General features: G+C 52.6%; 1 protein-coding gene across 6 annotated transcripts; it reads left to right on the forward strand.

Annotated features, from left to right (window-relative positions):
* Positions 1 to 452: 452 nt before the first annotated feature.
* On the forward strand, positions 453 to 9,740 carry ATF6B (activating transcription factor 6 beta). 6 transcript variants are annotated; one of them, XM_053223016.1, is made up of 19 exons: positions 453 to 607; positions 985 to 1,064; positions 1,198 to 1,276; positions 1,527 to 1,618; positions 2,144 to 2,279; positions 3,872 to 3,964; positions 4,641 to 4,726; positions 4,869 to 5,004; positions 5,093 to 5,224; positions 5,370 to 5,503; positions 6,175 to 6,360; positions 6,454 to 6,545; positions 6,968 to 7,147; positions 7,315 to 7,425; positions 7,608 to 7,689; positions 7,898 to 7,968; positions 8,190 to 8,301; positions 8,442 to 8,526; positions 9,055 to 9,740. In XM_053223016.1, the coding sequence occupies exons 1-19, from the start codon at positions 502 to 504 to the stop codon at positions 9,282 to 9,284; spliced, it is 2,223 nt and encodes a 740-aa protein (XP_053078991.1). In that variant the 5' UTR covers positions 453 to 501; the 3' UTR covers positions 9,285 to 9,740. The 6 variants fall into 6 exon arrangements, with proteins under 6 accessions (XP_053078991.1, XP_053078992.1, XP_053078989.1 ...); XM_053223014.1 differs by having other exon boundaries at positions 461 to 616; XM_053223015.1 differs by having other exon boundaries at positions 461 to 616; positions 7,901 to 7,968.
* The last annotated feature ends 4,393 nt before the right edge of the window (positions 9,741 to 14,133 follow it).

Genomic DNA, 14,133 nt, shown 5'->3' on the forward strand with positions numbered 1-14,133 from the left:
TGAATTGTGGTTTATGCCGTGAGATTTTGAGGGGACCAAGAGGGAGGGTTTCAGCCATGTCCCATTCATTCCTAGCTTTTGCTTTCTTAGGGGAGATAACAGTGGACTCAGTGCGCCTCCTTCCCTCTTTTACCATTAAAATCCATATGATCACCTGTGCTACATTTTGGGAGGGCTTATTCATATCCGAGGATAAATGGACGATACATAAACTTCTGAATTTAGGATTGGGGGAGATGGCGGGCCTTTAAATCCCGGGAACTACATCTCCCAGGCATTCTCGTTGGGTCCCGCCCGGCGCATGCGCAAACTATACAGCCCGGTTCAGCTGGAGTGCTGTCCTTCTGCCGTGCTCCCATTGGCCCGCCCTATCCAGCCATCTCAAGTATTCAGCACCCAGGTCTCTTACTGGTCGGTAGAGCTTCCGGGACACCGCCCCCTTTTTTTAAGAGTCAACTGATTAGTTGATGATGGAGAGAGGCGGGTCTTGGGGACCGTCTCATGGCTGGGGGGCGGGAGGGAAAGATGGCGGAACTGATGCTGCTCAGCGAGATTGCGGACCCGACACGTTTTTTCACCGATAACTTGCTGAGCCCGGAGGACTGGGGTCTGCGGAGTGAGGCCTGGGGGAGGGAGGAGGGCTGTGGCATACTATGCTTTTGAGGCACGCAGGGAGGAAGCGGAGGTCCATAGAGGAAGGCTGGGCAAATACGGAATCCATCACCCGAAAGAGGGAGGAGCAGGGGGGCTCGTTGTGCATTCGGGGGGATGCGGGAGTTGGGAAAGACCTCTGCTCCCTGCAGAAACATCGAGTTGTTCCGGGGTGGGGGAAGGAGGAGCTGAAGTTCTTTGGCTGTATCACGTTTCAAGTGGGCGGGCGGTAGGTCTGGCCGAGCCGAGCCAATGAGGGATGGGCCCAGGGCTGTGTGTAGATCTGTAGGCTGGGCCACCGGACGACCCCCTGATGCTCTTCGTCTCTTGCAGACAGCACCTTGTATACTGGCTTAGATGATGTCGCGGAGGAGCAGACGCAGCTCTTCCGTTGCCCAGAGCAGGATGTCCCGGTACTGCTTCTCTAGCCTTGTCTCTAACCTTTGGGGGTCGGGAGTTGCCCCGGAACAAGGACTCAGCCCCAAGCCAGAGCTCATGAAGCCGTTGCCTTCACATTCTTGCCGTCTAATGTCCTTCTTTATTCAGTTTGGCAGTAGTTCCTTGGACGTGGGGATGGATGTCAGCCCTCCTGAGCCACCCTGGGACCCATTGCCTATCTTTCCAGGTAAGATATCCCTTGTGATTCCTGCATCCTTACAAAACCCTCTCTTTCCACTGTTTTCCAGGAACTACACACTCCCCTATATCCTCACACCTCCTCTTCATAAGTGCCTGTGCACTCCTCTTTCCTTCAGCCCCTTATGTGTTCGTTCCCCTTTGCCCCAGGTGAGGGGATCCTCACCTCCAAGGCTTTGGGCACGTTTTGGACTCTTCAGGCTCTGCTTCCTGGTTATTCCCCAACCCCTTTCTTCCAGATCTTCAGGTGAAGTCTGAGCCGTCCTCCCCCTGCTCCTCTTCCTCCCTCAGCTCTGAATCATCGCGTCTTTCCACAGAGCCCTCTAGCCAGGTGAGAGAACCATCTCCTTCCTTCTGCTGTTTGTGGCAGGGATGGTGTTCCAGTCCCTTCATGCATAGGTGCTGAGAAAATGTTTTGTGTGCTATGGGTCATGGAGTAGTGGTGGTGCCTTTGGATTTCTTTAATATCCTCATTTTCCATGTCTCCTCTGTGGTTGTCTGTAAGTGAAGATGGAGTCATTTTAATAAATAGAGATATGTGGCAGCCATGGTGGGGCCAGGAAGAAGAGAGTTGTTAACTGCTGAGAATTCTGAAATTGCTCTTGCCCCAGTTGTCCATTCTAAGGCAATATTCGAAATCATGAGACTTCATCAACCCTCCCAGGAATGATATAGAGAAAACGAGGGGCCAGAGACAACTTAAGGAGATATTCAGTAAAACCAGAGTGTCAAATAATTAGTAATTAGTAAAAGCTAGTCAAAAATTAGTAAAAACTTTTGTTTTTACTCTTGCTCTCAACACCTTCCTTGTTTTATTTTTTCTGACCCCCCACCATTTCACCCAACTCTCACCCAGGTCCCTGCTGTGGGGGAGGTGCTGGTTGTGAAGACAGAGTCCTTGGCACCCCCACTCTGCCTCCTAGGAGATGATCCAACATCCCCATTTGAAATGGTCCAGATCAATGTGGGTCCCACCTCTGATGACCCCTCAGGTAATAACAGCCTGCTAGCACCCCCAGGCTTTACCAAGGCAGGGTAGATGGGAGAGGGGCTTTACCAAGGCAGCAGGAAAGAGAGAGAGAGAAAGCAAGCAGGGGAGGGGCAGAGAAAGTGGGGACAGAGGATCTGAATCAGACTCTGTGCTGATAGAGGAGAGCCAGAAGAGCCTGATGCCATGTGGGGCTCAAACTCAGGTACCCTGAGATCATGACCTGGCTGATGTCAGACGTTTAACTGACTAAGTCACCCAGGCACCTGTCCCCCCTGCCCCGGCCCCGTTGCTTTGCATTTTTAAAAAACTTATGGACAGTACTTTAGGGCATATTTATTTATTTCCCAGCCCTGAAGTTTTATTATAAAAATTTTTCAAACATACAGAAAAGTTGAAATTCCATATACTCAACTCCTAGATCCTACAGTTAACATTACTTGCACTATTTCACTAAGTGTTACTAAGTTTATTTACTCTTAGGTGTTTACACAGTAAACATTTATAGAGCACCTACTCCATGCCACATACTGGACGGGGTGCTGGGAATGCAAGATGAAGAAGATGTGAGCATCATGCTGACCCAAGAATCCTGTAGTGTGGAGGGAGGGGAAAGACAGATACCAGTTGCTGCAGGTGTGGGAACTCCAGGATAGACATCGCAAGGTGCCATGAAAACTCATAAGAGGGGCAGCTCACCCTATTGGGGCTGGATCAGTGATGTGCTCCTGGAGGAAGCATTTCCTGAACTGAGTTTGAAGGACACACAGAAATTAGGCACAAGATGAATGTGGGGACTGTGGCATGTGCGCACACGTGTGTGTGTGTGTGTGTGTGTGTGTGTGTGTGTGTGTGTGTATCTAGGGAGCTTGTATCTCCTCAGAGTGGATGTGAGGGGGGAGTGGGAAATGGCAAGAAAGTTGCAGAGGCTGCAGGCCAAGTGAGAACCGTGCTAAGGGACTCTTAGCTTTTATCCTATGGGCAGTTGGGAGACTGAAGAATCGAGCAGGAGAACAGTGTGATTAGGAAGCTGACTCTGGTGACAGAGTAGAGAGAATGGATCATGGAGAGGCAGGACTGGATACAGTTCCTCAAGAAAGATATTTGGATTCTGAAAAGAGGCAGAAAGAATGACATAGAATGGAAGAATTGCAGTGACTTCCTGTGTAGGATTTGATGCCAGAGTTTCATGCTAGGGCAGATAGGTATTGCAAGAGCACGAGCCCCCAGGCCAGGGAATGTGCTGAATTCATTGTGGATTACAAAGCGCCTTCAGGGTTTCCTGGCACTGCCTGTCTTTGGCAAGGGAGCCCAGTGATGCAGTCCATTCTGTTTTCCTCCCCAGCCTCAGGGCGGGGCAGATTAGTATAGAAAATGGATTTGGAGAGAGAAACAGATCACATTCGCCAACAAGATAAGGATATAAACCTTGACTGTTGAGGACTTTGCAAAGGAGTCGATTCTCCCCTTGTATTTAGGTTATCTTCTGAGGGCCTGTGCTTTACCCATCAGTTTGATAGACAGGAAGCATAAAACATAATCTTTGCTTTTGGAGAGTCTCATGAGTGTCATAACACGTGGTTAATAATCAAATAGTGATCATCTCTGAGGAGGGATCCAGGTGGCTGGTAGACAAGAAAGGGAAGGAGATCCACTTCACTGAATTACCTTTTGGTCCTTTGGAGTTTTGTGAGTATATTACCTATTCATAAACATAAGTTGAAATTTTTAAATAGCAATATTGGCAGTTCTATAATTAAGTACCCAAAAGAGTTGTATGGACCAAAGGTAGCGGCAGACTGTTGACCTTGGGGTTGAATCTGGCCCTCAGATGACTTTTATTTCACCCACATGGGGTGACCAGCAAGTCTTACAGATGGATTTAACAGAGGCCAGGAAGGCTCAGAGGTGACTGAGGCTTTGTGATTTGGTGCCTGGGAGCCTGACGGAGTAAAAAGGGAATTTGTGTGAAGGGACAAGCTGTGAGCCCCATTTAAGGCCAGCTTGAATTTGGGTGGGTGGTGGGGCACAAGAAAGGAATGACCAGCAGGCACCTTGGGAGTCAGGATTGGGACACAGGGGAGCAGTCAAGGGTAGAAATTCAGACTTGGCTGCTGTCAGCATAGAGACAGCTTCAGGAGCCAGTGAGGGAGAAAGGAAAGTTCTGGGCAAAGAGGTAGGAAGAGAGCCAGCAGGTCAGCAACCCCATAGTTCTCTGCCTTCTGGATTGCATGCCTAGGGCCAGAATAGTCTTAGTTTTTGGTACAAGGGGGAAGGACCATGTCTTCCATCCCCTATCTTAATTCTCTTCTCCTTCAGTGTTTATCTGATACCCAGCATTTTATATTATCCTGACACCCCACAGATGTCCAGACCAAGCTAGAGCCTGTCTCTCCATCTTCCTCCATCAACTCTGAGGCTTCCCTGCTCTCAGCAGAGTCCCCCAACCAGGTGAGCCTCAACCTTTCTTACTCTCTCCAGACATTCCAGTGAGCTCCTTCTGCCTCTCAGAGGTATGAAAGCATTCTCTTCTTCAGCTCCTTCTCCTTGATATCCCTCCTGACTCACATATCTTTTGGAATGCCCAACACAGGGTTTTATAGGAGAGGAGGTACTGGAAGTGAAGACAGAGTCACCATCCCCTCAAGGGTGTCTCCTGCGGGATGTCCTAGGCCCCCCACTTGGAGGTGTCCAGATCAGCATGGGCCCATCCTCTGATGGCTCCTTAGGTAATGGGGCAAGCTGATATGTTGGGATCCCCGGCAAGAGGCCTCTAGTCCTGACATTCCTTCCTTTCTTCCTTTTCCCTTCCTTCAGGCAAAGCCCTGCCCACCCGGAAGCCACCGCTGCAGCCCAAACCTGTGGTGATAACCACTGTCCCAATGCCACCCAGAGCTGTGCCTCCTAGCACCACCATCCTTTTGCAGCCTCTTGTCCAACCACCCCCAGGTACTAAAATAGGAGAGAAGGAGCCGGACTGGATTGACTTTCTCGGGGAGCTCACAGCCATTGAGGCTCCCAGCCCTTGGGTGCTCAGGTACGGGTATGGACACAAGAACAGCTCTCACCTCCTTCTCCTGCTCACTTGCCCCAGTGTCACCAGTTGTCCTCATCCAAGGTGCTATTCGGGTCCAGCCTGAGGGGCCGGCCCCCCCTGCTCCAAGGCCTGAGAGGAAGAGCATTGTTCCAGCTCCTATGCCTGGGAACTCCTGCCCACCTGAAGTGGATGTAAGTACTGGAGAGGAGAGGAGTAAGACTAGTAATGGGGAGGAAGTCTGCCATGGAAGAGAGAATTGTGGAATGAGGAGGGATCGAAAAGTGAGGAAGCAAAGCCATAGATGATCCTGAAGGTCAGAGTGGATCCCTGTTTATATATGAGTATCAACTCTGTAATTTTAGGATTCTTAGTTTTGCTAACACTGAAGATGAAGAAATGGCATTGGTGTCAGTAAATCTAAGGCAGGGGACCCATACTGTGTTATGGTTGTGGCAGTAGTTGGAAGAGGGAGGCTGTTTCCTAGGGGAAAACCAGGTAAAGTGTTCTTTAATTATGGCAAAGTTAAAGTGTGGGCCCTAAAAAGAATTGAGAGGAAGGAAGACCCCACCCACCAAGGAAAGGAACTGAGTTTGCACCAGGAACCAGGATGGAGGAAGTCCTTCCTACAGTCTGACTTCTCTCAGCTCTGAGGGACAGGAGCAGGGAGTGGTTGAGAGAAGGGCTCCTTCTGTGGAACGTTTTAGCAGAGAGGAATAACCCATCTCTGGCTGTGTCGGTAGAGGTCAGGAAGGGGATAGAGTGGCCAGTGTGAGCATTGGGTAATCAGTTCCTGAAGTTGGGAGGCATAGTTCCCCTCTCCCACCCCTCTGTCATTCCTTTTCTGATCCTCCCGGTACCCTAGGCAAAGCTGCTGAAGCGGCAGCAGCGAATGATCAAGAACCGGGAGTCGGCCTGCCAGTCCAGGAGGAAGAAGAAGGAGTATCTGCAGGGGCTGGAGGCTCGGCTGCAGGCGGTGCTGGCGGACAACCAGCAGCTCCGCAGGGAGAATGCTGCCCTCCGGCGGCGGCTGGAGGCCCTGCTGGCCGAAGTAAGACAGTCCGTCCCAGGAGGCTCCTGGGAATAACAGGCAGACTCCTTGGGGATGACTCACCCCCTCTCTCATCTCTCTCTCTCACCTTAGAACAGCGAGCTCAAGTTAGGGTCTGGAAACAGGAAGGTGGTCTGCATCATGGTGTTCCTTCTTTTCATTGCCTTCAACTTTGGACCTGTCAGGTGAGACCTTCCCTGCCTCCCCCAAAGCTTCTGGGTAGAGCCCACCCTCACAGCTGCCTGCCTGCCTGCCTGCCTTGGCACAGGCCCTTTCATTCCACTTACACGCAGGCAGCACAGCTGTCCTCAGCACCCATGGGGCATCCAGCCAGTCCCTTCTCCTTCCATCATTTCTCTCAAATGGTGTGTCCTGGAGCAGATGGTGGTAATAACAATGGTAAAGATAGTGACTTTTAAGTGCTTGCTGAGCTCCTCGTGCTTCCTGGCTTTATTAGGTAGCGATGGTTCTCATTCCCGTTGTACACATGAAGGGATTCGCTCTGCAGGATAGATTGGAAGCCAGGCAGGCTTTCTGCAGAGCCCATGATCTTAACCAGCCCCTGGACCAAGCTGGAATTCCTTACTCGATCCTTCCTCATCCTCAGCATCAGTGACCCTCCTCCAGCTCCCATCTCTCCTCGGATGAGTGGAGAGGAGCCTCGACCCCGGAGACACTTGCTGGAGTTCTCAGCGCAAGAGCCGGTTCATGGAGTTGAACCCCTCCAGGGTTCCTCCCTGGGCCCTGAGGAGCCCCAGCCCAGCCCCCCAGGCCGGCCAAGTTTCAGGTAAGGAGAGGGCCCTCTCTCTTTTGGGGATGCTGAGTGTATCTCCTCTCCAAAACTTACTTTTTCTTCCTAGGGGAACCAGAGTTCTCCTGCCATCCTTGCCTGTTCTGTTGGGGGAGGGGCGTAGGGTAGCCTCTAATCATTGCCTCCTCCCTGCCTCACTCCAGGAACCTGACAGCCTTCCCGGGGGGCAGTGCCAAGGAGCTGCTGCTGAGAGACCTGGACCAGCTCTTCCTCTCCTCTGATTGCCGGCACTTCAACCGAACCGAGTCCCTGAGGTGTGGGGGATCCCCAGCTGGGGCATCTTCCCTGTCCTCTGAGGCCCCCTCCACAGGCGGCCTGGCTATCCCTGTGTACTGAAGTACCAGCTCTCCCTGCCCTCTCTTCCCTCTCCTGTGCGCAGGCAAGGAAAATGGGAGCTCTGGCTCCTTACAGAGGTGTTACCCCTCTGTTTCCCTAGGCTTGCGGACGAGCTGAGCGGCTGGGTCCAGCGTCACCAGAGAGGCCGGCGGAAGATCCCCCAGAGGGCCCAGGAGAAACAGGTAGGAGGGGCTAGGGCTGGTTCAAGGAAGGCCACTGGAAGACTAAATGTCCTGGGGATTTTGAGGGAGCATCTCATTGTGGAGGTTTGAGGGATCATTTGGGGGAAGTGGAGGGGTGGGTGTGAGGTGGCATCAGCTTCCAGGGGCCGTCTGTCTCTTTCCCGTTTCCCTTCACCCTCTTCAAATCCTTAGATACTTCTCCTTCCAGAAGTCTCAGCTCTGGAAGAAGTCGCTTCCAGTTAAGGCAGTTCCCACCCAACCCCCTGGGCCCCCAGAAAGGTGAGTCTATGAGGGTGTGTCTGTTACTAAGGGAGGTTTCACTCTAAAGAGCTACACCCCCAGGAGCTATCCTGTATCTGTCATCATTGCCACCAATGGCGTTATGCCTCCCTCATCCACTGGGGTCTCGTGTCTTTTTCTCTTACCCTCTCCCATCTTCCCCGGTGGGGACTGGGCATGGGGCTTAGTTTCTCCCAAATCCTGTTTCCCCTCCTGGCTAGGGATTCTGCGGGCCAACTGCAGCTATATCGCCACCCAGACCGTTCGCAGCCAGAGTTCCTGGATGCAATTGACCGACGAGAAGACACATTTTACGTTGTGTCCTTCCGAAGGGTGAGTCCTTCCCTGCCCCATCCCTGTCACCCTGCGCTCTCCAGCAATCTGTCTTCAGGCTGAGGCTATAGAGTAGAGGTGGGGAGAGCCTGTCCACATCTTTTCCTCCAGCCCTCTGGCCCGGCCCCTTTGTTTCCCAGGACCACTTGCTGCTCCCTGCCATCAGCCACAACAAGACCTCTCGGCCCAAGATGTCCCTGGTGATGCCTGCCATGGCCCCCAATGGTAATTCTCTCCCTGCCAGATCTGGAGAGGGGTCCTGAAATCGAGGAATGGGGAGGTTCTGATAGGGAGATCCAGCATGAGGAGCTGAGGGGGAAGTGGAGAGAGGAGTGGGCCATTCCAGAGAGAGACTAGACTCCTGGATGAGAAGATGCAGGAAATGGATGGAGAGAAAAACCGAATGCAGGAGACATGGGAGGAAGACGAGGGTGCAGGCCATCCCTTGGTGACGGTGCTCAAGGAGGTATGGGCAGAGGGGGTGGGCTGGGAATGGCCAGATTCTCACCTTCTGTGTTCTCTTGCTGTCCTTTCCTCTGTGACCTCAATCATATGTGTCCTCTGTGACTCATCGATGTCATTTGCTTTTCCTGCCCCTTTCCTCTCCCTGCACCAACCCCATCCCTACCCTCTCATTCAACTCCTGCTATGGACCGTCTCCTCACCATTGCCCCTCCCTCCCTGCCCACCTCTACTTTTTTCCTCTCTGTTTGCCTGCGCTTCTCCTCTTTCTTAACTCTCTCCTTCTCACAGAGACCCTGTCAGGCCGGGGGGCTCCAGGAGACTATGAGGAGATGATGCAGATCGAGTGTGAGGTCATGGACACCCGGGTGATTCACATCAAGACCTCCACGGTGCCTCCCTCGCTCCGAAAACAGCCATCCTCGACCCCAGGCAATGCCACAGGTGGCCCCTTGCCAGCTTCTGCAGCCGGCCAGGCACGCCAGGCCTCCCACCAGCCCCTCTACCTCAATCACCCCTGACCTGTGCAACTCACACTGACTTAGAGCTGGTGGTGGGGGACGGGAGGTGGGGGGTGGCCAAGTGGGTTTTTTCTAAGTTCTCTGATCCCTGGGCTTGGGGCAATTGGTAAAGGAAAGACAGGGTGTGGGGTTAAGCCCTTATTTGGGGGTGAGGGGGTTTACCTCTCTTCTCACCCTTTTTGGAATATAGGGCTCCTCTCATTTCTCTGAACCCCTAATTCCTGCTTCTTTCGAGATTAAGTTTTGGGGTAGGTGGACTCCTGCACACTCTTTATTCTTTTGTTTCTCTGTTTAGGGGGTGGAGGTGGGAATTTGGTCCCCGGGAGGGACAAGGGACATTTTTACATTTTGGAGCTAGTTACTGGGAGTAAAGGAGGGATGGTGGTGGGAGATCAGGTTTATGTATATGTATATCTTCTTTTTTATTATTAAATAAACAACTTGGAGGGAGTTGAAGGAATGGTGACTGCCTTCCTGGCTCAGGACGGGGAATTGGGGGAAAGTGGCTTCTGTACTGACAGTATATCAGACAACCAAGCACTGAAGACATAGCTGGCTCTGGGGTGGGATGGGTGTGGGATCCCAGACCTCATGTCATTCCCTTGTCCCCGCCCCTACAACACTGGGGCATGTCTGTGTCTAGCGGTGGGGGCGGCGGGGGGCGGGGGGGATGAGGGTGGGATGTCTCCTGGCATGACAGCCCTGAGGATACAGATCCCTGGAATGTGTCTGAGTAAACAGGAAGGACAGGGGGCCCCACGCCCTTTGGGGTAAGCAGCGTCCCTGGGTCTCCTGCATTCTAGCAGGTTCTCCCTCCCCTCCCTTGATTTCCAGGACGAGCAACTTGAACAAACAGCAGAGCTGGGGCCAGAAGGCTGTGAGCCAGAAAGGAGGGGCCACAGTGGAGAAGGGGGCAGTGTTTGGAGGGAAGGGGAGATGTTCAAGAGCATCTTCTTAGCCCTAAACTTGGGGAGACTGAGACTTGTGAGTCCAGGTGAAAGAAAAGGATGAGAACTGACCTGGCAGGAAAGGCTGTGCTTCTAATTAGGAGGAAGGGGAAGAGGACAGGGTGAGGGGCCAAATCTCACTCAAGCTGGGGGGATCCCATCGGCGGCTCCTGTCCAGCAGCGCCTCAGGCCTGGCCCTGCAGGAGTGTCCTGGGTCAGCTAGAGGGTGTGGGCTGGGCCTGGGCTCAACGCCCAGATGACTGGACAGGGGCCGCCCGGGCCACAAGCCCAGGCCTGAAGGAGGAGGGGTGAACCTCACGTGTCTAGCCAGGCTCCCCCACTCCCCATTACTGTGTTTGGGGTGAAAACAGACTGAGTAACTATGGCAACCTGGAACCAGGGCTCCCAGGAACTAGGCCTCTCCTCCCTCTGGAGCACAGCCCTAGCTTCTCGGCTTCCCTGTCCCCACATCCCTCGAGGCTTATCCAGGCCCAGTGCAAGAGCAAGGATTTGGGAGACAGATCACCTGAGTTGGATTCCCTGCTTTACCTTTCATTTAGTGGATGCCCTTGATATGTAACTTAAACACTTGGGGCCTTAGTTTCCTCATCTGTAAAGCAGAATACTCCTACCTACTTCTCAGGGTTGGTGTAAGGGTAAAAGATATTCACAGTGCCTGGTCCCTGGAAGGTGCACCTGTCCCTTGTTCCTTACACCTTTCTCTTTCCATTTACACTGTCCTTTTCTCCTCTATTCCACTCTTAATCCCAACTGGGTTCATCACTGTTTCATTGTCCCATCTCTCTCTGTACTGACCCCAGCTCAGGAAAGTGCTTGAGTGTTGGCATCTCAGACTTGGGGCCCTGAGGTGGGGCCTGCAACGCATCTGGCTGAGTGGCAGGGGACAGCTGGCACCTTGATGTGAACTGGCAGTCGACACTATTGGCCCAGTGAGTGGAGTGGTGGAAAGGATCAGGAGAGGCATGGAGCAGGGGTGTGCAAGGCAGGAAGGTGAAGGCAGGTCAGTCTCTGGCTGCCGCCCACCAGGCCCATGTGGCTCTGCAGCCACAGCCTTATCCCAGGCCACCTCAGTGTATGGCCACTGTCACTCCTGCACCTCCTGTTGGCCCCTCCTGTCCCAGGCCCACTTTGTCTTTCTGTTGGGCTGCTTTCCTTCCTCAGGATCTGGCCTTTTGTTCCTCTTCTCCTCCCTGACCCATTGCCTCTGCCTCTTTGCACCAAATTCCTTTCCTTTCCCACCTCTCTTTGCCCTCTGTCCCACTGGGAGCCCTCACCTTCTCTTTTGGACTCTTCAGTCTATGTTCATCTTGTTGTTTCTTGTCCCTTTTGTGTTTTGCCCTTCCTCTCTCCTGTTCCACTCTCTCTTCCCTTTCTTTTCACTTGTTCTTCTCACCTCCTCCTGCTGCTGACCCTGTGCTCAACTCCTCCCTTTTCATGCCACCCCCTCCCCGTTCCTATTCCTCTGTCCACATTCCTTGTCCTGTGGGGCGACTTCCTCTCCTCTCCCCCGCTTCAGCCCTCTCCCCCTTCCTCCCCCTTCACCACTGCAATCCCCCGTCCTCTTCCCAGCTGTGGGGGCCAGGACTAGAGAGCCTAATGTTTGCCTCATCGTTCTGCTATGGCTTCTGGATACAGCACATCTGGATTCGGGGGCCCAGATGTGTGGTTGCCACAGCGACCTCGGTCCCTCTGGTAAATACAGGCGCCCACCCGCCCCAGAGCAGAGAACAAAACAATTGTGTGACTTTCTTTTGTCACGAGATAGAAATGTCCTCCCCCCTCCCTTCTCCCCACACCCGCGTCTCCAGGCAAAGGAAGTTTTATGGGTCCAAATCCTTCCTTCTGTGGCTCTGTGGCCCCCTTTTCAGCCCCAGCCTCGTGGTTCTCTTCCATCTCATGTCAGGCTGTCTCCTCTCTCTGAGCTCCCCTTCCTCACCATCTCCCAGTCCCACCCCTCAGTAGTGGAATGTTGAGTCCCCTATCTTAAACTTGGTGGTTTCTTACCAAATCTGCATAGCAACTGAATGCAGAAAAAAAGTTCTAGAAATCCAGATCTTCTACCCTTCCTTCTCAAACAAGTTCTTCCAGAAGCCCCTTCATTTGTTTCTGCCCTAAGCCTTGCATCTTTCCAAGGCTGTTCCTGGGGAAGGGGAGAGAATACATGCTTTGGAATCAGAAAACCTGGGTTGAGGCTCACCTTTATCACCACTAGCAAAGTCCCTTGGACAAGTCACCTAATGTCTGTGACCCTCCATTTCCTCAGCCACAAAGTGGGATTGATCAAATGCCTGCACTGTGTTGGAAAGTGTTTTGTCAACGGAAGCCCAGTACAACTGTTTTTCTCTCTTCCCCCTCTCTGGGACTGCTCCCTTGGATCACAGCCCCTGGCCTCTCTTCATTCCTTCTCTTCTCCTTCAGGTCCTTGCCCTTAATTGCCCTCATTCTTTTTCTTCCCTCCCTTCTCCTGGTCTTTCCTTTCCTTCCTGTCTGTATCTTTTCTCCCATATCCTCCTGAGGTCAGGACAGGGACATGGAGGTTCTTTCAAGGATGGGCGCCCAGAGCTGAAGACACCTGGACCTAGGATTCTGAGACCACAAGCCAGAGCATGTGGACAGTTGTCAGCAACACCGATCTTTCTACCGTCACCTGAAACACCTCAGTGAAGGCAACCGGCTCTGACCATTAGGTCTGGGGCTCCTGCCAGACTCCCTTTCCCCATCCTTCTCACCCAGTCTTTTCATAACTCAACAGTGCCAAGAATTCATTAGGCACCTGCGCGATGCAATGTCTGTGCTTTACTGATGAAATGCAAACATGTAAGACGGGAGCTCCTCCAAGAGCTGGAATCCAGGGGGTGAATCAAATTTTAGACAATGATGATCTCAGAAACTGGAATTATGTCTGTTAAGCCTACAGTGGCTTCTCCAAATGCCTTGTAACCTTGTAAATGTTTGCAATCCCATTCTGTTCTCTGAGATTCGTATCCCATCTGTTCCTAGTTGTGGACTTCCAGAACACCCCACAGCCATCCTTCGAGTTCTCCCATCTCCAGGGGCTCCTGGCCACTCTGTGGGACAAGTATACTTATGGTGGCCATACTTAGTAAATCATAAAACCAAGAATAAGACATAGGAAGAACAATGGCTATAACCATGAGACGGAATTACCAAAATCTGGGGATGTGAGAGAAAATTCGTCCTCTGTGCAGTCTGTTCTCCCCAAATAATGCTGTTTCAGACTCTCCCTCCTCACCCTTTCATGTGCTTCCCCCCAGCCCTCCCAATCAGAAGGAAGCTATTACCCACTCCAGGCTCTGGGGGCTTTGGGCCAAGGCAGAGGAAGGAAGCTGAGCCCAGTTCCGTCCAAGATGCTGACTTCATCCTCCCCATCAAAGCCAGGAAAAAAACAGCCACACACACACCCAGACACACACGGGGACACCCACGCGAGGGTCCATGCAAGCCTTTGCCCTCGGCCACAGGGAGCTAACTGGGCATGTGGCAGCCATACACTGTGCCAGTGTGCCCTGATGCAGGAACAACACACACCTGTAACCAGGGGGATCCAGTCTGGGGTGCTGACACCTGTGCCCCAACCTAAGTGGCAGATGGGCACATACAGGCTCCTCCAGGTCCCTTTCACTCATCACCTGTGACTAGGCCAAGCTACTCCCTGATGATGAGGTTGGTAGCGGGGTAGCAAGAACTCAATCCCTGTGAAACCTGGTGGGGTTGCCTCACCCTGGATACTTCTGTGACAAAAGTCTTCTTTTCAGCCCATCATAAGGGCAGGGAGCACAAAGGGATATGGAGCCAGAGAAAGAGCCATCCTTATGTGGGAGTGTCTGCTGCCCTGTCCTCTGGCATCAGTCTTCCTGTCT

This window comes from Acinonyx jubatus, chromosome B2 (assembly GCF_027475565.1).
Source record: "Acinonyx jubatus isolate Ajub_Pintada_27869175 chromosome B2, VMU_Ajub_asm_v1.0, whole genome shotgun sequence".
NCBI classification, from domain to species: Eukaryota; Metazoa; Chordata; class Mammalia; order Carnivora; family Felidae; genus Acinonyx; species Acinonyx jubatus.